A 27064-nucleotide genomic window follows, 5' to 3' on the forward strand; every position below is an offset into this window, starting at 1 on the left:
TTTCTTCCAAACTACTCCCGAAATATGAAGGTCCCTACCGTGTGATCGAGCGCACATCTCCGGTCAACTATCTTATCGAGCCAATTGAACAATCTTCGGACATGCGCCGCCGCGGGCGCGACATAGTCAACGTGGAGCGCCTGAAGGCTTACTATGACCCACTCGTAGTGACAAGCTGCTAGGTCGCCAGGCGGCTCCCTCTTCGACCCCGGGGTGATTGTAGAGAAGCCGCCGAACACTGAAGTGGGTCAAACTCTCAAGTGTTCTCTAGTGGGTCTACCCAAAAAAGGACGCCGCTCGCGCTGGGAGTCCGTGCTTGGCCGTTACTGTCGCCATTGCCTATACTCGCTGTGTGCCTGCTAATAAACGCCATAACAATATATATATATATATATATATATATATATATATATATATATATATATATATATATATATATATATGGAATACACGACAACACGACAAGCAACACGTTGAGCTCATTTTAAAGGTGCCATAGTAGACCACCGAAATGAAAGACGTAAGAACAACGTGGGTGCAACGCGCAAAGAAAGGAGCCAATTCTTCTTGCTGGGAGTGTTGGCGCAACTAGTAACGGGCTACTACAGTGCTTGAACTGGTATAGCGCATTACGGGGAAGAAGAAACGGCCGAGCAGACCGACACAAGAGGACAGAGCGCTAACTTCCAACTGAGCTTTATTGTCAAACTGCATCAAATATATAGACCGGCGCAAGCATACAAAACCACCCAACGCAACGACAAGATTACACACAACATCGCACCGTCACATATCACAGATTCATAGGCGGTTATGCTGATTAAGGAAGGCCACATCATGTTCAGATAAAACCAAAGACGGGGCGCTAAACACGTGCTGCCAGCTCTTGCTATACAATGCGCTTATATAATTTTTCGAGTTAATTGTGACGGGTGCTTTTTAACCACTTGCCCAATCTCGCCCAATCTTCAACACTCGTGGCCTACTACAGTGACCACAAAGCGATTATCACTACCATTCTACCAATGAATAAGACCCCTCCTCCCCCACAATGGACATGTGTGGAATCTCACGTTCGCAGGGCATGATGGTGGCCAAGGTTTCAAAGATTTTTCCACACTCAAACAAACGCGTGTTTCGTATGCTCTTTTGGCATATCAAACAGTGACTTCTTGGTATACAATCATCGTATCAGATAGAGCAAGGCAAATAGAAGCACGGGAAATATGAAGTGTTCGTTACCAATGCGTCCCGTTTTGCATTGCTCTGTTCAGTAAGATGGTTATAAGAAGCCTTACTGTATGTTTCCTTGCAAGGCGGCATGATGAAATACGCTGAAGCCACGTTTGTTCTTCACCGTAAAGTCGATACTCCGGAAGTTCACGAGCAGATCAACGATATCGTTGTTCGCTCTTCTTATAGCATCATGCAGAGGTGTGTCTCCGTACTCGTCCTGTAGAAAATAATGTAATATTTAGCAGAAAGTCATCGTCGCCGCAAGGTCGGCACAATAAACGCGATAAACAAATTCAAATGCCACACGAAAAAAAAAAAGGTTAGAAGCTCGTTTCTTTCGGAAACGGCTGCTGCAGCGAGCAAAGGGATCGTCATGCGGTGTATGGCTTCAATGCAAATATTCAACACATTCAACACACACACACAACACACACACGCACACACACACATGCACACACACACGCGCACACACACGCGCACACGCGCACACACACGCGCACACACACGCGCACACACACACACACACGTGCGCACGCACGCACACACATGCACACGCACGCACACGCGCACACGCGCACACGCACACACACAGGTCACTGTAGTTCAAGTCATTGCGAGTGGCCAATCCATTACAAGCTTCATCATACCGTTGGCGTGAAGAAACGTCTACGCGCGAGACATTTGTCTTTTTTTTTTCGAAGTATCTACGAATTGCGTACGCCTCCATAAAATAATGCGCACACGAATGTGTGTACCCTTTATAACGGGTAACTATATCCTCACGGACCACTTTTCTTGGCAGTTAAACGGAAAGCTGCTGGGCCGGAGCTTCTGCACATGTACTACTACGTGATGTAGTCCAGAAGGTGATGCGTTGTGCTCCGGTGTGGAAAGTGATGGCTGTGCGCGATCAGCGTTTCTTACGGAGTCTTCCTGCAAAAAAAAAAGTGAAGGCCGCATTTTTCCTACTTCACGTAATAAATAAGGACACAATTGTCGGACTACATTCATTAGGGGTGAAATACGCGTGATTTAACGGCGTAAACATCAATGCATTGCCAAGAAAAGTCGTCCACGAGCACAGCTATGCACCCACGACGTGTTTGTAAAGGAGCATCCACACGGTGTGGCCACATCATCTGTCGGAAAGCGGGAAAACCACCATCGAAGCGCCTCTATCAAACGGGTACACTACGACACCACGTGTCGTTCTCCCCAGGAGGCGGCAGCGAAAAAAGTAGAACGAATAGTGTAATAAGGTCGTGTACCCATCGCTCTTTCAATAGCTAGCCCGCGTTTGCTTCCCGGTGTTACCTGAACCATTACTCAAGAAAAGCCAAAATGCTGACACCCTTCAGCTCGTTTTAGATGCGAAGCGGGTTAGGGTCGAGCTGAATCCGGTGTGCGTTGTGACCACCCTTACTGCTCATGCGCGTCCACTCCCCCTCTCTCGCCTCTCCTATGTTCCTCCTCTCTCGCCATGCAGTGCGGACGCAGGAACCATCCGCTAACCCGGTATGCTCGCTCTTCCCTCTCTCTCTTCTAGGCATTCTTCTCCACAGCGTTTACACTCCCATTGCTCGTCCAAGTCCCCTTCCCTCTCTCCTTTTTTACGCTTGTCTCTTTCTTGATTGAAAAAAAAAAACAACAGCTCGCGCTGCACAATTGTATTCACTGGCAGAGGCCCATATGCAATAATTGTTCCCTGGCCACCCCTTATACAGAGGCACTAGATCTTTACCTCCAAGGTAGTGCCACTGGGAGATTTCTCCTGTGTGTTGTCGAACAATAAAAATTTACAGCGTGCGCATTAACTAAAAACAGACTGCGGGTCTCTGTGTCCAATCGGTGTCCTCTTCTTCCCGTTGCCCATCGACAGCGATTGGCATGTTGCGGTAGGGTATACGCCGGTCCATCACACTGCGGGATTTGCACCTCCCCAAGTTTTTCTCCTACACAACGCCGCGAGGCACGCTAGCCTCAACGTCACCGCCAGTGGGTGCCCACTGGTTGCGAAACGGCGAGGTTAGCACCCGCTGCTACACATCAACACGTCATTCTCTTTAGCGGGAAATGGTGTATTTTTTATTTTCGTAAGTTTAAAGCTTTTTTTTTGGACAACGCCGCTTTTTTGCTCAAAACCGAAAAACGCTGCCACTGCCGCTGAATTTCTCCGAAACGAGCTCATTAACAATATCACGTTAAAGAAGTCATACTATAATACGTAAATATAGCCGCGCTTCGAATCAAACATCAGATTACAAAGTTCTTTTTTTATAAAGACTGTAACGTGAGCTGTGTGGCTTCACTTTGAAGTACAGCGTTCAAAACGTAGGACAACCAAGTGGTTGGTGGCACTGCAAGTAGCAAATAGCTGAAATTGAATCAATAAACTCGTACTTACCTGAGTGTTCACGTTTAGATCACTAATGTAGTTGGTGAGGACGCGCACACACGCTACAGAGTCCTTGTTGACAGCAACATGAAGAGCCGTGTACCCTTTCTTGTTTTTCGCATTTATATCAGCGCCCAAGTTTACTAGCAACTCCAGAATAGCTGGCTTGTCACTGAAAAAAAAAAAAGTAACAAATGGGTAACATAAGAGACTAGTGCCATGCATGGGCTAAATGCGGGTGCACATCAGTTTATTCGCTATGTTCCTAGACAGTCACGCCACCTAGCGGAATTCAGGAGCATCCTCTCGAGGATGATCAGTATAAGCAGACGCTCGTCCCAACGCTCCCTTGTTGGGCGGTGATAGCCACAGTGTTAACGCGTTAGCAAGAAACTAACACAAACTACTTTGTATATTTCATGAATCAGTGAATATACCGGACTGTCCGTGACACGATAAATCTGATTCGTACTTGCGGCACGCGAAGTTTTCGTGAAAATACGTGGCAACTCGCGCTTTTGGTTGTAGCCCGCATATTACACATGTCAGCATCGCAAGAATATTTGCAACCACGTTGGATAGTTGAATGTTATCGTCTGACCTTTACAGTTTAAAATCGCCTTCTTTACGTGCGTATAGAATTCGTGAGTGCTTTTGTAGTGCAGTCATCCCACAACATTCATTGGAGGCTGAAAGTAGAGTATAGGCTCAAGATTTTCGCTTCCAAACCTTGGCCTACGCTGCAGCTCTTGTTTTTTTTTTTTTGCGTTCATTGATAAATGGCAGCACACTGCAAGCGATTCCTTTCTTGCCGGGTATCGGAGCGAAATTATCACCGTACCCGCAGATAAACGTGGTGAAGGAAGCCGTGTGGGTGTTTTGCGTGGTGAATGAAACGTTGTTGGTGCAATCGAAGTCGTTCGGCGGAAAGAATTCCTCTGATTACTTTAAGCAGTGATGTTAAAAAAAAACTGTTTTGACGTGGAGGATTTTTCAGTGGACGTAGATAGTTGTCAACACGCTGAGAGTGACAGCGACGATGAACGATCAGCTGCTAATTTGATTGATTGATATGTGGGGTTTAACGTCCCAAAACCACCATATGATTATGAGAGACGCCGTAGTGGAGGGCTCCGGAAATTTCGACCACCTGGGGCTCTTTAACGTGCACCCAAATCTGAGCACACGGGCCTACAACATTTCCGCCTCCATCAGAAATGCAGCCGCCGCAGCCGGGATTCGAACCCGCGCCCTGCGGGTCAGCAGCCGAGTACCTTAGCCACTATACACACGATCAGCTGCTAGCTCACGAGCAGCGAGTTGCACTTCACGTCCCGTCGTGCGTTATTTTTTTTTCTCGCTCGTATGTCACTTTGATTGTATTTATTGTATAACATCCTTCAGCGAGCTCAAAATAAAAGCATGGTTTTTATTGTGCATTGAATGTAACCCAATTACAGTGGATTACAAAGCACCGCATGCCCCCAACACGCTCGACCAGTAAAGCGAAATGGTTAGAGCTATGAAATTTGCAGTTACGACTAGAGTTCACGCAAACTTTTCCTGCATTTCACCAGTGCCATCCAAACGACGTTGTTCGACAGATTTTCGCAATTTTGACGATGCGAAAAGCGTACGCGTGTATTCGTTTCGATATCGCTGTTTCGATCGCGCTGATGGAACCCGCAACATCCGAGAGCAGCGAATAGCGCACTGTTAAGAGTCTGATCATGACTGACACAAGCGCTACTTAATGGGAAGTTAAATGCTTGTGTTCCGTTGAACAAGCAGCTGCATGATGCTTACAGTGCAAGTAATGACGACAACGTAGTATGTTTGCAAACCATCGCTATGTTAAACATTCAGTCATGTGCAGCCGCGACGGCGCGCTACTCGCCGCCAGGCAGGCTCGGCACCAATTATCTCGGAGTGCCGTTCAGTTCACACGTGAATTATAGTTGGCACAGCTTTCTGTACCACGCACAGTATTACGCAGAGCATCGTCGATACACGGTTGTTCAGCTGACACCACCACCCTTCACACTGCGGAAAGAATTGAGGTTGCGAACATCCATTAGCTTCTATCGTTTGAGAAAGAACTTTGGTCCGATATACATTCATTCGACGATCAAAAGACCATCCGGGCAAAGCGGCACAGGGAGTACGTCCTATTTATTTCTAAGCGAGTTCACTGGTTGATCGTCCTCCCGCAGCCATCTTGGATTGCACGGCGCGCCACCTTTTCGGGGCGAGATCGGGCTATAGGTGGCAGTACCGTCCCCGCGCAGGTGTGGATAAACGGTCCGCGGCGCGTATCCAAATGCACGCAGCGGTGCTCCGTTCCGTGCCGTCTGAACCGATTGTCGGCGGATGAAATGCGTTGACTATACAGTTTACTGATAATATCGCCGCTCTTCTCTACTGAATCGGTGCATGACACCTATGCAACGTCAACGTTGCCCGCGAGTAAAGCGCTGCCTTTCATAGGGATGCTCACCTTGGGTGACTCTCTTCACGCTTTCGCACTAAATCACGCCTTAGCTGCGTTGTTTTTACGTGGTTAGCTTGTGTTGCATATGCTACGCACTGCAGCAGCGTGACTTAACTACTTATTTACATCTTCGTCATCTGCATACTACAAAAAAAAGTGCCGCCATATCCACGAAGTGAATGATGACGAGTGGGCGAAGCTCTGGAGGAAAACCTGGTAAACCATGAATCTTCCGTACATTTTGCCTACTCGATTTTATTACAATTCTCCCCCTAGCGTACGTCGCCACACTAAATCGAACGATTGCCTTCCACCAATGACACGTGCCATATGTAACATCATTCCTATTTTATAACATCTAGCATCTTTCATCATCAACTACAAGTACTGCCGTCTAGTTTATAACATCTTGCATCTTTTCATCATCAGCTACAAGTCCCGCCATCTAGTGAGCACTGAAAGAACTAAACGAGAGGTGGCTACATGCAGAAGACGGAGCCGCCATCTAGTGAACACTGCAAGAACTAAACGAGAAGAGGCGACATACAGGAGACGGTACCGCCATCTAGTGGACACTGCAAGAACTAAACGAGAGGTGGCTACATACAGGCTACAGGGGACGCACAGCCCACGCCCTAAGGAGCTTCGCCCCTAAAAGAGAAAGATCGTAGAAAGCCCTCATATCCATGCGATTCGCCCAGTACCACCGTTGGTTTTGGGATTGACTTAAAGTGTTTTCTGCCCCGAACAAGCTAGGTCGTATCTGCGCAGCGGTTGAAAGAAAAGTTGAAAGTGACGAGACGAAAAAAAAAATAAAATGCGTGTGGTGTCAAACACCGGGACAGGTTGGGTGAGTGTGAAAAGGCTCTGCCCTTTTCATTTTCTTTTTTTTTCTGATTGGCATTGCCTGATATATGTTTATGGTGCGGGCCGATGATTTGTTTTTCATGCCTCACCATAAAGAATGTGAAAAGGGGGTAGTATACGTCATATTATGCTATCATGTGGGAAGTTTTTAATCGGTCAAACCGGGCGCTGTTTATATAACCGATTATTTCACCACAGCAATTATCTGAAAGGTCGTCTAATCACTGCCGCATTGCAAGGAATGCAGTTGACACCCTTTACTGAATGAAAGGGAAGTGTCGACAATCATAGACAGGATGGCGCGAGCGATCGTTAAGGCCTTTTTCATACACTAGGCTGGTGACAGATGCGTGACGAGGCCGTCAGTGAACCTACATAAACTCGAGATAGATTAGGTGACGGCGGCTGCGTCAATCCCCGCAGTCGACGTGGTAGCCGCCTGTTGCTGTGTCTTTGTCTGCTGATTTTGCATTGACTTGTTGTATGTGCTGCTGACCTGCTTTGTTCTCCTGACGTTACACCAGCCTGCTCCTTCGCCGAAATCTTCCTGCTGGATATCTTATACTTCTACCTTTACGGCATTTATTTAGCTCTCGGAAAAGCCTGGTGCATTGCCATTGGGATTCGGGCACTCTTAGGAGGCTGGCGGGCTTATGGCGCCGTGCATTGAGACGTTGGACTTGGCGTTCGTGCTTGCGTGGCGGAGTAAACGGCACCGAGAAGCGGCCAAAAAATGGGCCCACCTGGCCGGGAATGTGTTGAATTTTCCGCGGTCAGCCCGGAAAAAAAATAAAGCATTCCGCGAGCGAGCTTCCAACGCGTTTGTCGAGAACCAAGCAGCCATTTCGATGATACGGGGTCTCACAGGTGCTAATAAACGTCAGGGCGAGCTTTTGAGTCCGTGTCGGATGTTGTGCTCGCCACATATGCAAAGGAACAGGCATTCGTTTAAGAACGCTGGTAGTTAGTATGAACTTAAGAAATCGATTTAAAGAAAGTGATCAACTGTATTGACTTGATATAAATGTGAAGCATTGTGCCACTGCTCCTGAGTCGTTAACCAAAGCTCACTGTTCTGTATATGTGTTGGCAGGGCTTCACCGCAATTTTTTCAGATGCGGAACAGCTTATGGCGGCGCTCTATCCGCTGTGCGGCGTGACCTTCCTTAATGCTCATGCGCCAACTCTCCCCCTCTCCTCGCGGCAGGTGGGAGGTCCCTCTTACCACTCTTTCGCGATAGGAGGGGGAGAATTGACGCATGCATGGGGCAGCGCAGGCTAGCCGTGGGCTCTTTTTTCGCGTGAGCGGAAGGAAGTGGAAGAAGGTGCCGGAGCGCTGCCTTCGCTTAGTTTCTCGTCTCCCGTTTAGCTATCCACCGCAGTTGGGCGCTCATACATATTGCGACGCGTACTAGCACCGTTTCACTCTCCTAGCAGCACTGGGTGTTCACTTTGTGGCATACAAACGGTAATACGCACAAATGGGAGGCGATAGCATAAACCCTACTGAAACGTTCCGTATGCGAGTCAAATAATTCCATATGTTTCTATACGGAATTCATATGTTTTCCGTATATTTTCCATATATTTTCCATATATTTTCTATATATTTCCGTAAGACTCTTACGGAAGCATACGGAATCATTGAACATCGCATACGGAACGTTTCTATAGGGAACGGTACACAACATATACACAACTCCACACAAAAATGAAACATGCGCGGCCACATACAAATGGAGACAAGTGAACATCAGCGTAGCTTCGCGTGTACGCGTGGTTATCTTTAGTGGTAGATGGCGTAATTTCTGCTTCTTTTTATTTTTCACATGTCGGTGCCGAGAATTAACACAAGGTGCCTAGAATTACACAACCAGTATATATTATTCTACCCTTTTAATCACAGAGCCGACTGGCTAGGGGCTGCTTTCGCGGCGAATAGCTACGCCAATAAGTCATCTGCCACTATTCCTACGCGTTGACTTTTCGGTTCACATCTTACGTACTAGAGCATTATGCAGGCAGATGACCGACCATGCGTTCCTTCTAACGCGCCAATTTTCAAAGAACAAATTCAACACGATGACTTGCCCATAGGCACCAAAATGCAGCGCCGTGTCTCCATGGTTGTTTTTTTCGTTCACATTGGCACCGGTGGTGATCGACGCCATGACAAACGACTCATCACCCTGGTGGCAGGCTACAAGGAACGGTGTAAGCTGCAATTTTCGAACCATTCCATCCTGGACAAGAGAAGCAGTGTGGTTTAGCAACACCATAAAGGTTCATGCTTCATCCATTTTTCGCTAAGCGGTGAATGCGCTGCCAACTAGTTTATTGTGACAAGGTCTGCGATGTGAATGGAGGCTCCTATGCATATTACGACAAATATGACGAGAAGAGCGCTTGCTCGCAAAAAAAAAAAAAGTTACAGTTTAGCCACACGGCTATTGGAATTTCATATAAAAAAACAACTAGCATTTAATTCCAGACGCAGCCACTTCAGTGAGTGAAGTGTACTTTTGGGTTGTCCATGGCTTCAACACCCACTTTGCGAAAAAAGCACAACGCGCACAAAGCTATGGCCCGTATTCACAAACCAACCTCATCCTTATGTCGAGTTTTCCTAGTCGATTTTGAGTCCTTATTGAGCATAATAAATAAATTAAGCCCGTACTTATGAACCAATCTCATTGTTACCTTCTACCCTGTTCCACTCTTGTGCCCTTGTAACGCAGAGGGTAGAGAAACTTGAGGGAAACGTGAGGTTAGGCCTAGTTCAGTTGGTGGATAAGGACTTACGAGCGATCTTCTGACCCTCTCCGAAAATAACCACGTGACCAGACCCATGTGCTTTGGCACACCACCACCCGAACGTCACGCACTGCAATGCACCTTTTCGCGAGTTAGTAAAAGAGTGTCTGCGCGATGCCGAAGCGGGTAAGAATGAATGCACAAACCACCAGCTGTAACAAAAAAGTGGCTACTTGGGCTAGTTGGTATTTCACTTTGTGAGAAATATACTTTCTTAGTGCGCGGGGAAGGTTTCAGAAAGAAGACATCACGCAAAAATGTTCGTACAATGTAGTATAGGCGTTGCGTATCTTATTCAGCTCTCATGTGGTCGATACTACATTGGACATACGAGGCACCGACTGAACGATCGCCTTAAGGCCATTTTAAATGACACAAAAAGTAGCGATTTTCGGGCCGCGAACTCGCTCGCAGTGAAAAAAAAAATGGGGGCGGGGGGGGGGGGGGGGGGGGGACAGTTTGCTCCCGCCACAGCGGTCCGCGGCGAACTTCCAACATTGGAAGTTTTCGCTCTGATCGCTGCGGCGGCAGCGATTTTCGGTCGGGCCCCGTCGAAATAAGGCCGGGCCAGCAAAGCTGTCAAAGTAGAGTCGACGTGTTGCAATTTAAAATGAATTGAGATTGAACAGTGTTCTTAAAAGACGAAACAAGCGGGCCCTTCGTTACCGTTCACGGAAACTCCATGATATCATAATGCACATATTATTACATAAACATTCGTGTCTGCCACAAAGAGCGGTGGCAAGAACTCGCCTTTCCAGCCGCAGAGCGAAAATCGCGGACCGTTCTCGGTCCACGTGAAACGAAACCGCCATTAGCGGCGGTTGCGAACAGAGTGATTGGAGCGAACGGAACGATTTTTTTTCGCTGCAATCGCGCCATGTGAAACAGCCTTTTGGGAGCACGCGAATCTCACGCGCAGATCCTTAAGCAGCCACCTGGCAAATCACTGTGCCAACTGAGTGCGGAAGTGGCCCGTCCGTCAATCTGTTGGTTAATGAATACCACTATCTTTTCATTTCCATTTTCGTTTCAATAATTGAATAAGATGTTCTGGCGCTTGCGCCCTTATTTGCTCATTTTTTCTGCGTGTCGCCTCCTCCCCTCTTGACTGTGTATATGTATATCCAGCATCTGTGCAATACAATGGCTGTGAGTGCGCGCTCTGTGCTATCTGTCTTCTTTCTGAAACCTTCCTTGCGCACTGAAAAAAGTATATTTCTTTCAAAAACACCTGATGTATGTGTGAGAGTAAGAATTTATTAGAAGGCAGAGAGGTCGGCCTGAGCTAGTTTGCTCTAGCCTGCTACTCTACATAGGGGATAAGGAAAAGGGGAAGGAAAGAGGGATGAAGGGTGATGATGGAGACAAGAAGAGATGGGGCGTATGTACAGTAGCCACTTAGTATAGTACCCTACAGTATAGTATCCAGTCCACTGTTTTTTATAAAGTCTAGAACAGCCTTTGTAGCAGTTTTTGACACTGTTTCGTCGTTCATTGCTGACAATATGTAGCTTCCACTTAATGGCGTTCGTCCGATGCTTGCCGACGTTGCAGTTAGCATTTTTTTTTAGTATAGCGTCTACAAATGGCTAGTCATTTGCATGATGCATGCTTTCCATCGCACCATGGCACGAAAGGTCAGTGGCTGGATTGCACGGTCGCGCGAACCACGCAGGCGCACGCACACACGCACGCACGCACGCGTTTATCTCGTAAAGTGTACACGACTACAGCTCGTGATTGAAAGTGTGACTGCTCAAGGCAACTTACCCCTGTGGTGTCGATTCCGAGTAAGTCACGCATCATGCGCTGCAGAGCATCAGGAACCTCGCTATCAGAGTCACTGGCTAGTGAAATAAAACACAAATGAATATAAATCGACATACAATGTTTGATGTATTCTTATTCATACAGAGGGTAACCTTGTCGTAAATCTCCTAGTTTTCGAGGGTGCGGTTATAATGATTTTCGTCAAGTATAGAAGCTTTAGTACAGAACTCACAGAGTAAACCACTTTGTACACAACGAGAATTAAGCTCATGAGAAACGTAACTGAATAAACACAGCTCGGTTCAATCGGCAGCTCACCGAAGTTAGCGCAAAGGCGACTGCTGTCAAGAACAAAGCACTCGTGAAGATCCCTGTGTACTATGGCACCTATATAATTAGATGGTATTACCGTAACGTCCTAACAAACATCGAAAGACGGCGAACTTGACTAAATGACCCCGTGCTAAATCAAGAACCGGATCAATATTTCCCAAACAACGTGCATCTGTTTGCAATGTTTGTTCGGAGTCGCCGGGAAAATACAGTTATTGAGGTGATTACTCGAACTTGCCTTCTCCGTGACAGCAAACATTGGAAAAACACCGCACGCGATTTATTACAGCAACTATGAAATAACTCGAGAAAATATTTGTGGATCGCTACTTTCCTAGCATGAGTACTGCTACATCATAGTGAACGTTGTAAGGATTGGTTGCTATATAAAGAGATTCGATTACTAGTTCTTTTGTTTCATCGCAGTGACGATGGGGAAGCAAGCACCAGATTCTTCTTTAAGCTGTTCTGTTATATGGCTACAGTAAGAACGTGTGAATGAGCCGTAAGGTCGAAACTGTTTCTTTTTGATATGCGGCACGCACGTATGCCCTTCCGGCTCTCAGTATTTTACCGAACGTTCCAGAAACAACGTCCCTAACTTAACTGAACAACCATGCATGGCTTTCAGCACAAGGAATTACAGGAGTGCACGCCATCTCGCCACAGTCAAATCGATTTCCTTACGGAATGTTTATTGTGGTAACTGAGGTGGCAAGGGAAGTGGCCACACGCTTGATTCTGACTTATCCGGCCTTTGTGTAACCCCCGAAGATAATGTCGCTTGCTCGGAGCGCGCAATTACTTCAGCGATTGTTAAATGCATAAGCATGTTACGAATAATAGCAGGACCAGCGCCAGTCCTATTGCGTGTGCTCCTTTTGTCGTCGCGGTTTCGCGCTGCTTCTAGTTATTTTCATCAACAACACATCCAAAACGTGCAACTTGTAACTAACAGTGTATGTTCCATTCACCGACTACCCGACCGATCACACCTGTCCTTCTGTCAATCTATAATGCGTTAAAAGAGCGTACGTCCATTACGTGTGCTTTCCGCATTTATGTACACGCACTGACTTTGAAGAATCGTTTCTTCGAAAGCGAAGATTGCGAATGGAACGCGCGCGACTTTCCCCACCTGCACCACTGTGTCGCTGCATCTGGTGTCGTTATCTCTCGTTCGCGCCACTTCCACGTGAGCAGTGGTGCTCGACTCACAAGAGCATTCACGGTAGTTCTCATTTGATGATTGATTGATATGTGGGGTTTCCCAAAACCACCGTATGATTTGAGACACACCGTAGCGGAGGGCTCCGGAAATTTAGACCACCTGGGGCTCTTTAACGTGCGCCCAAATCTGAGCCCACGGGCCTACAGCATTTCCGCCTCCATCGGAAGTTCTCATTCGTACGAGCCCAAAATGCCCATGATGCTTACATTCAGATTCATCATCCGACACTGCCTCCGCAAGGTCAGGGTTGAAGCACCAACTCCTTCCGTTGCGAAAGTTCACTTGGATGTCGCCATCAAAGTAGATGTGGGCAACCGTACCGACGCGCCCAAGTACCTGAAAATTGCCACATATAATTAACTCGTTCCGATGGAACAGCGCTATCTTGGGACAACTTTACTACTGAAAATTATGTTTATGCCATTGCTTACGTGTTTGAGTACAATATTGAGTTAAACATGTCTGCTAGAATGGTCAAACATAGCCACCAGTTTAAAACTTATCCCACCATCCGCGAGAAGGACCACAGACAAAGACGCACGTGTGGATCTACAGTGTCGAGCATTCGACGCACACATGCTACCATTCCCTATACAAGTTGCACAGGCACTCATGTATACAAAGGTGGCCCTGCAACACTTTTCGAAGTAATCATCGAATGGCTTTAGTCAAGCAGTTCATTTCCACCAGATGAGCGGACTAGCAGTATTTTATTATTTTTTTACTCCATTAAGGTCAAGTAGAGTTAGAGATTTGTCACACGCTTCAGGCTGTTTTTCTCACCTCTCGTACCAGGGAGCGTGCAAAAACCAACGCAAGGGAAAGCGCGAATGACAAGGGCGCAAGACGCACGCGTCATAGTCTTGAGCACCTTTCTAGATGCCAGGCAGCTTATGGTGAAGTTCAACCCCGGTGTGCATAACCACCCTTAGCTACGCACGGGCAACAGCTGGCCCAAGCACTGCCAGAACACGATCACACGCTAGCGCATTCACGCGTGCGTAAGTGGTTCGTAATACCCCAGTAGCATGGCCACCACCAACTCTGTTAAACTCCATCAACGTTAAACTTCATTAAGGAGTTCAACGGAGATGGAGTTAAGCGACACGGCACTTTCACAAGCTTTGTACAGAAGCCGCAAGGGACCCATTAGGCGGCACAGCATTTTCTCCGCATGCATGCAATATTTTGCGTCTGATAGTTCTTAACACATTTTCAATCGTACTTCTGTTTATATAAACTATCCTTTACATGACTGAAACAAGAAAAAAAGTATTTTGTGTTTTATCACAGATGCGTACACCTGTAAGCAAGTTGGCAGTAATGTTGACGGGAATGCTGGCAACACTGTACGCTCATTTTGGTACGCGTTTTTTTGACGTATGCCGATTGTCAAACACACTACAAGTTGTTGCCACTCTCTTTGAAGTTGCACTAACACGTAGATAACAATGCTGTTTACAATGTCGCATGAGCACTGGTCTTGCGTTCAGTACACGGAGCCCTTGCTTTCGACCACCTGGGGTTCTTCAGGGTTTGACCACCGGCTACTTTTTCGACCACCTCAATTTCGACCACCTGGGGTTCTTGCACCCAAACGTGCACCCATATCTGAGCCCACGCGCCTACAGCATTTCCGCCTCCATCGAAAATGCAGCCGCCGCAGGTGGGGCAACACATAATGCAGAAATCAGTCAATAGTCGGAGACCTCGGGCTTAGGACATGAACATTTGGCTTTATGACATTATATGTCGAGAGAATAAGGAGAAATTTCTATCTACATTTCAGAATTATTAGCGAATTCAAGACCGCTTGCTACACTGCATTGTTTCGCTCACAGTCACTATTGACTGGCAGCGTTTTCTGGCCATGCTGACTAAGTGATTTAGGGTTCCTTCACTGAACTTTTGTGTAGGCACCATAAACACTACGGCTAGTCGAGTTACTAGAGCATTATGTTCTTTGTTCTGGTGCCTCATAGAAAATGCTTCACGTGGCACTATTAAGAAATAACCGAGTCTTAGATTGTTTAGCGGTACGAATCTCCCTTGTGCTGCATGATAATAATAACATATGAAGGTTTCCCTCCAAAAAAAACACAATATAATAATGGGAAACCCCATAGAGAAGGCCTCCGAAAACTTCGACCACCTGGGATTCTTTAACGTGCACCCAAGTCTGAGCACACGGGCCTCACTCGAAAATGCGGCGGCCGTGGCCGGCACTATGAGCGGCCTTCGGGCCCGCAGAAAAGTGCCATAACCACTCTACCCCCCACTGCGGTCGCTTAAGCCGCATAGTCAACAATATTTCCCACCGTGTGTTTTCCTGTTTATATTACGCTGTACCCACATATATAGAAACAAGCCCTAAATCTCGTTTTATTTAAACTAAACAGGCACAAATCGCACGGAATGTGGGTATTGAAGATCGGTAATACACACGGAGAACATAATGAACGGTGTCCAAGCACGGTCCGTGCACTCCAAGTGGCTCAAGGCAATGCTTTTCGCTCCGTTTTGTATTCTTGAGGCACGCAGACCTTCAGAGCTGCCGCCAATCACAATTTCAGAAGACCACATTGGCGCCCGTCTTTCTCGTAGTTTGAAACTTGAGAAGTCCCCAGAGGCAACGCCCAGGTGGCTGCAGGACAGGAGCTAGCTGCCTCGGAGACTGAAAAACTAGTCCCGCCCACGCATATGCCACTATTCCCAGAAGGTGGGGCTACAGGCAGTCTAAACTGCCTAAAAAAATCTAAAGTAGCACCAACCCCGTTCCTTCATCTCTGCCTCCTCTGTCAGCAGCTGCAGGGGCACCCCTTGAACGTCGAGCAGCCCACTACGGCCACAGGTATATCCTCTCTCAACGGCTCCTCTCCTGGCGCACGGGGAAAAACATAAGGCGGTGTTGTCGTGGTTGTAAAAGCAAATGCGAGATCGAGGACAGACAAAATGGCACTTACACTTCCAAGGCTGCCAAGCTCGGGAGAAAGGGCGGAGCCTGCATATTGACGCGCATGACGCTACTTACTTCTCGAGGCCAGGATTCCGGCCCACGAGGGGCTAGTTCCTTAAACGTCCACCACGTGCCGCATGAAGTTGAACCCTCCCCCTCGTTCCCTCTTTTCTCCTCCCACCACGACGCTGACGAGTTCCCTACGGAAGTGGCCTCGCTCTTAAACCTGTTCTCGCCCGCCCCTCATTGCGGGAACCAAAGAATAGCGACCCGCTGTCAGTGCATTCTTACTCACGCCGTTTAAGAGCCGGCCTGTGTAGAGTACGCGAACAGGTTCCGGACCGGCCATGAACAATTTTTCAGACTGAGGACTTCTTTTTTTCCTTGCCTTGGTTGAATTCGAGTCCTCGCAGTTTTGATATAGTCATACATAATTTATATACGAAGAAGCTACGACCAACTGCATTACATTCTTTAGTTTTTTTTTTCTCGTCGTAGGTAATCTATTGTTATCATAATATCAGGTTCAATACTTAAATTGGGGCCAAGCCATATTACTTTCCGACCCAAACTTTCTGTAGGGCAGAACAAAGTTTTTAATCTTGTTTTTTTAGCTACTAGGCTATTGAAAAGCCCGCAAAAAATTCAGAAAGATGTTAGTAGAACGATTTTCACAGGAAAAGCATGTCCAGTATATTGGACACTGGGATTAATTTGTTGAACAAATAGGTACACACATACTGCTATTCTCTTAGATAGAGCGCTGCTTTTGGCCTTGTTAGGTTAATATTCTTATAAAACACAAGCGGGGTTTGTTTTGTCACGAGAAAAAGTTGATCCTGTTCGCTGATCCTCTTCATGCTTCATGCTGTTGATAGATTCCCAGCATGCCCCAGTTTTATTTTTCTATGACTGGGCCTGAAGAGTGTCACGTCAAGCCACCTCTTGTTTTCTTTTTTTCCTTCTAAATTGCGCACGATGTGCACCAATTGCATCTTGGTGTGAGTGTACTGGACATAAGTAATTCTGGCATTGCCAGCAAAGTTTTTATTAGAAAAACTACATTTTTTGCAACAATGTATCGAAAAGACGTGACAGAACTCGTACAATTTAAATGATTTCAATGGTGCAAAGATATGTCCTGAAATACCTTTGTATACTTGACCGCATCATGCGCACGCAGTTTCGCGTAGATAACGCAATTACTTCTAGTGCCCGATAAATAGGTGGAGCTGAAGGGTGAACTACACCTAAAAACCTCTTACTCGACTCTTACAGAAGCTACCAAAGTGGTTTTAGTTCTCCGCTTACTTTTATTCATCACTTTTACCGTCATGTTTTTGTCAGCGACTAAGTATATGTACCACCCTGCTGAAATCACCAAATGGTGATTGCAGTAACTGTAAACAAATAGTAATAATAAATAATGTGTTCAATACATTAGTCAAGGGGCAGAAGGAATGTGCTTGTTAACTGCATAGTAAACGCTCCGAGATTGTACTGTTTGGTTATCCTTTGCGGAAGCTCTTTCGCTTTCTTATTTCTTTGTAGCGCTTATTCTTTGCGTCAATGTGCGTAAGGAACTACGTATAGTTTCTTTGAGAAAAGAGCACCAGATGCTCGGGACGGACAGCACAGTTACAGTGTAAGCTGGAGGAGCGGGTTTTGTAGACCTTTTTGTAATTTAGTGTTAACATCTCATTTGCTGGCATCTCATTACAGGTGTCTTATTTTATAAGGTACTCAGCATGGTTCCGTAAAATGTACTTCAAACGATGCCTGCTTCAAGGGACAGCGTGTGCCTGATTGTTCTTGCACTACTACCTGACAACATTTAATTGACGAGCTTCGCAACTTCAGATTATGCAGCATCGTGTGTTTAACAAAAGATTTGCTACACCTAGAAATATTGTGTCTTTATGTTTTTGGCTCATTTCAATTGCCTTGATATATTACAAATAGTAATAGATAAATTATTTATGTAACACTTCATCTGGCGAGATTTCATTGCGACATGTGAAAGGAAATTTCATAGCGTTATTGCGCACATTACAAGTGCTTTATGCAACAGATAGTCGAATGTGCAACGATCTCCGCATTGTTGATATATGTGTTGAAGGCCTGTGCACCAATAAAAGAGCTATCGAATGGGGTCCTTGGCGTACGATGTAAGGGCTAACATGCTTAACTTGAAAGCAATTTTAAACCCACACTGTTTATTTAGATGTACATCTCAAGTACGTAGTGCTTCCTCTCGCCCCCGGATGTTATCGGAATTCAGAGCTTGATTTTGCGATAGAAGAGTGAATGCACCATAATTATTGCTTATATTAGATTGGAAAATATTGATGATAATCCACCTTTTCACTCAATGGTCTCGCTGATGTATTTGTAAACATGGCAATGGCAGGAACACTAATCATGCTGTAGCCAAGAAAAAAAAGTCACGCAGAACATTTTTATTAGTCTATAAAACAGGTATCTATTGATAATATTCCATTAGTTGCTAACGTGAGGTCATTACGGGCAGCAGTATGCTTTGATTTTCCTTCCAGGAAGAAAGAAAACTGATGTTCACATTTGGTGCCATCGTATACAGTGTTACAGCTTTGATCCTCCCACAGTTTAGACAAGAGCGTAGGATGAAAATTTTGGTGAATCACGTGTTTGATACATGTAGCATTTTATTTTCAACGGCAGAGTGTTTAAGCTTCATTTCCAGCCTGGCTGACGGCCTTTCCGAACTTGGAACACATGTGTCAGCTAAGCGGAAACAAAACATTGATATATATATATATATATATATATATATATATATATATATATATATATATATATATATATATATATATATATATATATATATATATATATATATAACGAGTCGATAGACTGATGTAGCAAGAAGGGAGAAAGAAAACTGAGGAATAGGTAAATTAAATTAAAGGAATTGGGGTAGGCCACCAGCATCGTTGCTTCCACAGTCTTCTCGTGTGCGCCAGTAAAATCTGCTTTTTTTTTTCTTTAGCTCAGCAATAACGATCGTTTATATATTAATGCTATACAATTCGCATTTCTTCGCACAGTGCTAAAGCACCCGAAGTGGTCTAGTTTGTAAATGTTACAAAGGGAAGCGACAATAAAATGCATCATGGAACTAGAATAGTATTCTGTTGATAAGCCTGCCTTTTTTTTAAACTGTTCACCGTATAGATAGGTGAACACACTAAATGCTCATATTAAAATATTGATCACAGATAATAGGGTTACATTCTTGGTGCTGAGGTGTACGTGACGAACTACTGGAGGAACAGCCGAGTTTTAGTGCCAGAAAGCAACACAGTAACACAATATTTACCTACGGCATTTTTTAAAATTAAGGTATACAACAGCCTAAATCACTCCTAACATTTTTTTTCAGTTAGCTTGCCTTTATTAATACATCTCAGCAACCTGGTTTTACATTTATCAACGAAAAAGTTCACTCTTTACACTTTTGTGACGCCCCCTCGAGAGGTACAAACTGACAAAAATATTACCCAGCGTTGTGCATTTAGATAGCTCTTGTTTTCTTTCCGTTTTTTGCCTGCGTTTTTGTTATTATAAGCAGGCGTCACCATGGGTAGAAAACGATCACTGTACCGTGTAGAGGGACCCGTGAAAGACACACTACGCGACAACCTTCCCTCGCTGGTCACCCCACTAGCAGAAAAATAGTTGAAGCCAGCCAAGCGCATTGTCATCCCATAGGTGCCGGGCGCCAGTGAAGAGCTCTCCGCGATTCTCGGAAAATCGGGGGTCGAGGTGGTTCGCAAGCCTGCTTCGATGCTCACCCGCTTGCTACCACGGCCGAAGGAAGAAGCAACACCAGCGAGTAGTCTGCAAGTTGCCGTGTTCAGAGTGTCCAGCCAGCTACGTGGGCAAAAGCGAATGTTTCCATTCAGAAAGCCCGTGGAGCGGCCGAAAGGCTTGGACTGGCGTTCCTGACGAGGGAGTCAGCCGCTGAGCGCTAACGTGCGCCTTGCCGGGCAGGAATAAACTTCCGCGCCCACTCGTTAAGATTACGCCAACTTAAGAACGACGTCAGGAAGGCAGAAGTGCAACGCGGTGCTTTTGCAGAGCCCTTGAGAAGCCCGACAATATGATTGATTTCTACAGCTTTTCTGTTCTAGAAACAGGGAATTTCGAAATGATGTCCTTGCGCAAATCCTGGCACATTTACAACATGCCAACAAACTTGAACCGCTCTCTAGGAACAATCTCCTCAGTATACGTTCACGGCTTTTGAAAGGTGTCGGAAACGGGAAGCCACCGCTTTGGCAAAACAAGACACGGAGATGCTTTTGTGACAAACACAGACATATCCTGAGAAAGTGACCAAGTCGTTCCTCACAACCCAGGCCCTCTACGAACTTCCCAACTTTTTAAATCTTCTACCGAGCCCAACAGATTTCAGTCAAAATGCTTACATTTAAGCTTATAGAATTCACACTCCACAAATTAATGACCTCCAAAAAAGCAAAATAAAAAAATAAAAAAAAATGTTTTGTGTAGTGCTGGCTGCTAAAATGTTGCTTGTACTGTGCAGGCAACATTTGTATATATATATATATATATATATATATATATATATATATATATATATATATATATATATATATATATATATATATATATATATATATATATATATATATATATATATATATCTGTGTGTGGGGGAGGGGGTGTCCAATATCTGTATGTGTCTTGCTTTGCTAATAAGCACCTGAAGTAGCAGATTTATACTTTGTGTAATTGAATTGCTGCTTTGATCTGCGTTCGTGTCATCGTCATTCATGGAGCGTGCTTGTCTTGGAAGTTGATACTACGAAGAAATAATTGAACGAGTTCAAGCATACCCGCCTGGTTTTGTGTAAATCGGCTAACTTTGGCAACGGTGGTCGATGTGAAGGCGTGGAGATACTTTTATATCATCCGAAAAGCTAAAGCATTACAAAAAATCTGGTGGGGGTGAGAACCCCCTCATTCACATATAGTTACCATCCTGAACGTCACAAAAGTGCACGTTGAAGGCCTTGAGGCATCTCTAGAGCACTGTGTGCTCTAGTAGATGCCTTGGCGCACACAAAATATCTTAGGTGTGAAGGTGTTATCACTCAGCGTGGGAACTATGTATCCTTCTTTTACCGACGTTGTCCAAGTCCCACCCTCTGAGGCTATGCTTCTGAATTATAGTGCAGTGTATAATACTGAGCAAACTCTTCTACTCGAGCAAATATAGGAATAGACGGCAGTGATGTCGTCAATCGTATGTTTTCATAAGTCTTTCTGTCGTCGGAGTTTTATAGCTGCCACCACAAACCGAATCACAGTAACCAAACTTGTAGTCAATGTGTAGTAATCCAATTGGTACTCAATTTGTTGTCAATTTGTAGAATTAAGTCATGTAAAATACTCCGAAAATATTGAGCCTGTAAAATATTCCGAGAAAAGTAAAATATTTCTGTCATTGATAGAGTGGTGGCCTAAAGGAAGAAACATACCTGCAAAATACGACGCAGTTCATTTGTAATCAAACATGCGCTACAAATCAATATTATGATATATTTTGTAATGTGTCTAGAATATTAAATATATTTGGATACTTAATGTGTGCTCTCAAGGAATCAATAAGAAATAAGTTTTCTTTAATAACACAAATACCTCAATATAATGTGTGAGACGTATGTGCATGTCCCAATTAAAATGTAAAAATTTATGCTGTGCAAATCTGCAAACTTTACCTGCAAACGAATACGGATGTCAAGATCATAACAATACAAGGCACGTATATGCATGCACAATATAATGTTATATTCACTGTGGAGATATTCAAAACAAAGAACGAAAAAATGAAATAATTACATTGAAAGTACTTTTGTTTTTTGTCCTTATCAAGCCTCAACAATTTTCTTGGTGTCAGAAAGATCCTATCCCCGTTTCGGGACCATAGATTATTAAAGCTACATCTTTCAGTTCTCTCAAGCATAGAATCATGGTAGTGCTATGCACACCTCATTACTATCAAAACTAACTACAGCTGCGAAAATTGTGCGAACACCTGGCCAAGGCAGGAGTGCGTGGATGCATGTGTTTATGTACGCGCACACATACAAACTACACGCATGAACATAATGAAGTATGGTTAAACACCTGCTTCCCCCTCCTCCTCTAGAAAAAAGTTCCATACATTTTGCTGCCCCTGACAAATTGAAAAAATCAACCTATAAAGAAACACTAATATTTAGATATAAGCAGACGCTTGTGGCAACGACGTAAGTACGAATATGATAAAAGAAAGTGTCATTAGCAATACTCATATTCGTAGTAGCATATGCTACATAACAGTATATTACGTGCTTTTAAACGACCCCATAACCACAGTATACCTTAAGAAAAGCAAGAAAATCATAATCGATAATGCGCTCAGTAAGAGTTAGAATCTCTTTAATTGGATTCGCGACACTTTCATAACATTAAAAGAGTAGAACGAAAACAAAATAATAAGACTTAACGTTTAATATCTTTGTTATTTCAGTTCTGCGGACAATATCGCGCTCTTTAGTAATGCCGGCGATGATTCACGAAAAAAATAATTTCGAGATGTAAAAGAAATACACAATAAAGTATGACTAAAAAGGGGCCCGAAGAAAACAAAAATAATGTTAGGTGGTCCGGCAAAAACGCGGAATTAGCTAGGGGACTAACAGTAAAGCCTCTTACTATGTTTCTCTCATTCACCAAAAAATAAGGTTAGGTTGATTCGCAATTAACGTTGGTCATTTGCAACACATGCACGGCAATCACAATGCTGATAAGCTTCAAGCAGAAATTCAGAATATTTCAGTAATAACTTACGGGCCTAAAACACGAATAAACTACTGCACGCGGCCTGAAAATCATCACGAGGCTTGAGTGGTACCACAAGATCTAATAAACTTTACATATAGAGAGGGTAGACACGCCCACACGCACGCATTGCTCATCTCACAATATTAAATGCGAAGCATTGCAGTAGTTGTCCCAGCAAGATGTGTTACCATCAGGTTTAGGACTACCACTCCACGGCATCTACAGCAGCGGAACTAGCTACTTTGCGCGCTGCACTTTGTGGGGTCAATCGGGAACCACCGCAACAATGGTCGATTTTCAGCGACTCAAGGGCTGCCCTACAATCTGTGCTCTCGGCACTGCGTCGCGGTCCGTACGAACAGCTTGTTTTCAAAATTCGATGCCCCCTTCACACATGAGAAAGGGCATCATGTGACGTTTCAGTAGCTTCCAAGTCCCTGCGGCGTCATAGGGAACGAACATGCCGATACTGCCGCGCGGGCAGCTCTTGAAGAAACACGAGAAGAAGCCATACCACTTTCGCGGGCCGATGCTGCCAGTAATCTTCGACGATATGCGCGTGAAATCACGTTTTCACTGTGGTGCCCATCAAGCAACGAGACGAATCGTCAACAACACCTGTCCTCTTTGATGGCTCTCCGCATGCCCACTGGGCTCGACCGAAGAGAAGCCACCCTTCTTCATCGCTTATGGCTAGGAGTGGCACCTACAAAATCTTACTCCTTTGTCATAGGAATGGGCGACAACGCTCTCTGCGATGCCTGTCATTGCGAAGAGACGCTACACCACATCCTGTTCGACTGTCCGCTGTATGACATCCAGATACAGTCACTGGCGTCCGTTTTTGCGCGCATCGACAGCAACCAAATGTCTGTGGACATTATTCTGTCAAGTGCCCGAGAGAAGACATTGCAACAGAAGGCGACAAAAGCTCTGTTGAAACTCCTGCGCGACAGGGACTTGAACAAGCGGCTGTAACAGCTATGTCACACACCGCGAAAGACAAGACTGGACTATGACTGAGTGTGCGCGCGTGTGGGGCCGAATGTGACGTGCTCATCTCTCTTCCCTCTCTGCTCTCTATCTTTCATCTCCCCCCTCCCCCTCCCATGCGCAGGGTAGCAAACCGGCGGCCTATGGGCTGGTTAACCTCCCTGCCGTTCTTTTCCTCCTATTTTCCTTCCTTCATTTCTTAGCGAACTTCGGTGACTCTCAGTGTATCTATCTATCTAGCCACCTACGACTTTAGCTCTCCTGGCCGTTTCGATAATGGTATCGATACCAAACTTGGTATGGCATAACATTACTGTATGAAGAACATATTTGACTGGTCATAACATGAAAATCATAACATGTATGTCATGAATGTCATGATTTACATTTCATGGTCCTGTAGCTCTTGCGGTGGTTTTGTTCACATGGCATGTTGCAAAACTGGTATCGTATAGTATGATTGCATGGCGAACACACGCGACACACTTAACATGAAAATCATGACACGCGTATCATGTAACAACATGACTGCATTCAATGCTCATGATGTGCTCGCGGTCGTTTCGGAAGCGTCACATATACCAAATATGGTACTACGAGACGTGAATGGATGAAGAAGGTATGATGTTGGTGCAAAAATGATAAACGTGACATGCATGTCATGTAACAACATGACTACATGCTACGCTCATGATGCGCTCGAGGCCGTTTCGCTAGCTTCACACGTACCAAACTCGGTATTACGCGGCGCGAACGGACAACATAGGTAAATGACACATCCAAACATGATAATCACGACATGCCTGTCGTGCAACAGCATGACTACATGCCACACTGATGATGCGCTCGCGGCCATTTCGCTAGCTTCACATATGCCAAGTTTGGTATTACGTGACGCCAATGGGTGACGAACGCATGTGACTGGTGCAAACATGATAATCATGACATGCGTGTCATGTGAGAACATGACTACATGCCTAAGTCAAGGCGGCAATACGTTTGGACGTGACGCGGTGCGCGTGCTCGCCGGCATTCATTTCGTCGCGTCACGCTGGCGTTGCCCCGCCAGGCGCCGGTCCTGCCATACAATCGCAGGCGCGCTGCGTTGCTTTGAAGCATGCGCGTTTCAGCGCGTCCAGCGTCCCTCCATATTGAAAAGAGGAAGATGCAGTATTGTCTTGGTAACGCATCGGCACTAAATGCAGCATGTCGCATTTCTTGCCACTTGCCATCGGGTGGCGCCGACGGACGTTGGTCGCGCCTGGCGTCAGGTTATACAGTGCTCGCGTTTTGCTAACGTAGCGTCGCTGTGCCCAGTGTGCTCGAGCGTCGACGCTACATTGAAGGATATTGGGCCCTTCATAATGCTCTCGCCACCGTTTTGCTCGCTCCACATATTCCAAATTCTGTGTTACGTGACGTCAATATATGGCGAAGGTATATGACTTTTGGAAACATGATAATCCGGACACGCGTGTCATGTAGGAACATGTCAACATACCATGCTCATAGCGTGCTCGCGGCCGGTTTGCTCGCTCCACATATACTAAATTTTGTGTCACGCGACGTGAACAGATGAAGAAGGTAAACTACACATCCAAACATGATAATCATGAAACGGAAGTCATGTACGGCATCAATTACTTCCACCTCGTAACGTTGCGCTGATTTTAAAGAGAGATATCAACATTTCTCATTTGTGCATGTTTCGCATATCATCGATTCCCACTGTACGTGGGATCTGCCAATTTTTATTGTAATGAAATGAATCATGTAGGAAAACTTCTCTCGTGTGCCCGTTCCATCGGTAAGAACACGAGTGAATAAACATCCAGGCACACCATAGAAAGAGAATGCAAAAAAAAAAAGAATGTTCAATAGCAAATGCGCAGTAAAACCACAACCAAAATATGATGAGACGGAGAGCAGCCAGCGTAAGGCCTTATATGAAGCGAGCGAGTCCAAAATGGAAGCACTGGGTCACTGGCTGCATGCTGTGGTTATCTCTTCCGAAAGCAGTGTCGGAATCCTGCCACGTATCCGACTCGGACACGATTATGACTCCTCCGCACTTGTCCACACACCAGCACTCCGGCAAGAAAAACCTGCTCCCGCCGTAATGATTATCCCTCCATCAAGCCGACTACTGAGAGAAAAAAAAGGAGGGGGGGGGTAGACTTTGCAAAGAGAAAAATGTTCATTCTCTTTCGTTGGGAGCTAGGCTGGACCTGTGACCATTGTTGGCGTCCATCCTACCCCCCTTCCCCCAGCGAATCGTTTGTGTTTGTGGGAATGTGGTTTGAGGAAGGCGTTCGCCGAATTTTCATTGTGCGGACGACGACGCCAGAGGACCATGCGGCCTAGGCAGTCCGCCTACCTTGAGACGAACCCTTGCTCGCGTTCAACGAGATAACAAAAAACGTCTGTCTGTCAAATGGGTATTCTCCTCCTACACCCTGGCTTGTGTAGGGCACCGGGTAGTCACCATTGCACTATTACAAGCCCATGTGTATAGTAAGATTGGATATGATATGAATTCCTAAGTGTTGTACGAGGTTACTTGATCTCAAGGGAAGTTATTTAAGTAGTATGCCCGAGAAGAGTTTGGTTACCTAAATATATGCTTAACTTTACATAAGTGAATTATTAGTTTCATTAGCCACAAGCTGCACCAGTTAGATATTTTATTTAAATCGGAGTGTAAGCGATTACAATAGTCGTTTGAAGCAACTGCTGTAAAAGTATCGCAATCATCAGAAAAAAGGTGGATATTAGAAGCTACTTGAGAGGGTAGGTCAATAATATATATTAGAAACAACAAAGGACCAATTACCAACTCCTGGAGCACTCCTGAGATGACATGGCACATTTATGAACTGTAGCCGTAAGCAGTAACGTAATGTTAGTGATTAGCAAGACAGCATCCGACCTATTTTAATACGTTAATGTCAATATTTAAGTTCCGTAACTTGCGAATGAGAAGTTTATGACACACTTTATCAAATGATTTTGCAAAATCTAAAACAAATGCAGCCAGCGGATGATGAACGATCAAGAATTAAATCAGTGAAAGGTACAGAT

The 27064-nt window shown here is 45.2% G+C and overlaps 1 protein-coding gene across 1 annotated transcript in view; it reads right to left on the reverse strand.

Moving 5' to 3' along the window:
* Positions 1-27064, reverse strand: part of LOC142792725 (E3 ubiquitin-protein ligase MIB2-like) — a 126188-nt gene that overhangs the window by 25979 nt on the left and 73145 nt on the right. The window contains exons 10-14 of the mRNA XM_075885655.1: positions 13347-13476; positions 11577-11653; positions 9081-9232; positions 3641-3803; positions 1299-1453 (exon numbers count right to left, since the gene is read on the reverse strand). Of these exons, the coding sequence (XP_075741770.1) occupies positions 1299-1453; positions 3641-3803; positions 9081-9232; positions 11577-11653; positions 13347-13476 (677 nt within the window). The remainder of the gene's footprint in view (positions 1-1298; positions 1454-3640; positions 3804-9080; positions 9233-11576; positions 11654-13346; positions 13477-27064) is intronic.

Source organism: Rhipicephalus microplus, unplaced genomic scaffold, assembly GCF_043290135.1.
Source record: "Rhipicephalus microplus isolate Deutch F79 unplaced genomic scaffold, USDA_Rmic scaffold_236, whole genome shotgun sequence".
NCBI classification, from domain to species: Eukaryota; Metazoa; Arthropoda; class Arachnida; order Ixodida; family Ixodidae; genus Rhipicephalus; species Rhipicephalus microplus.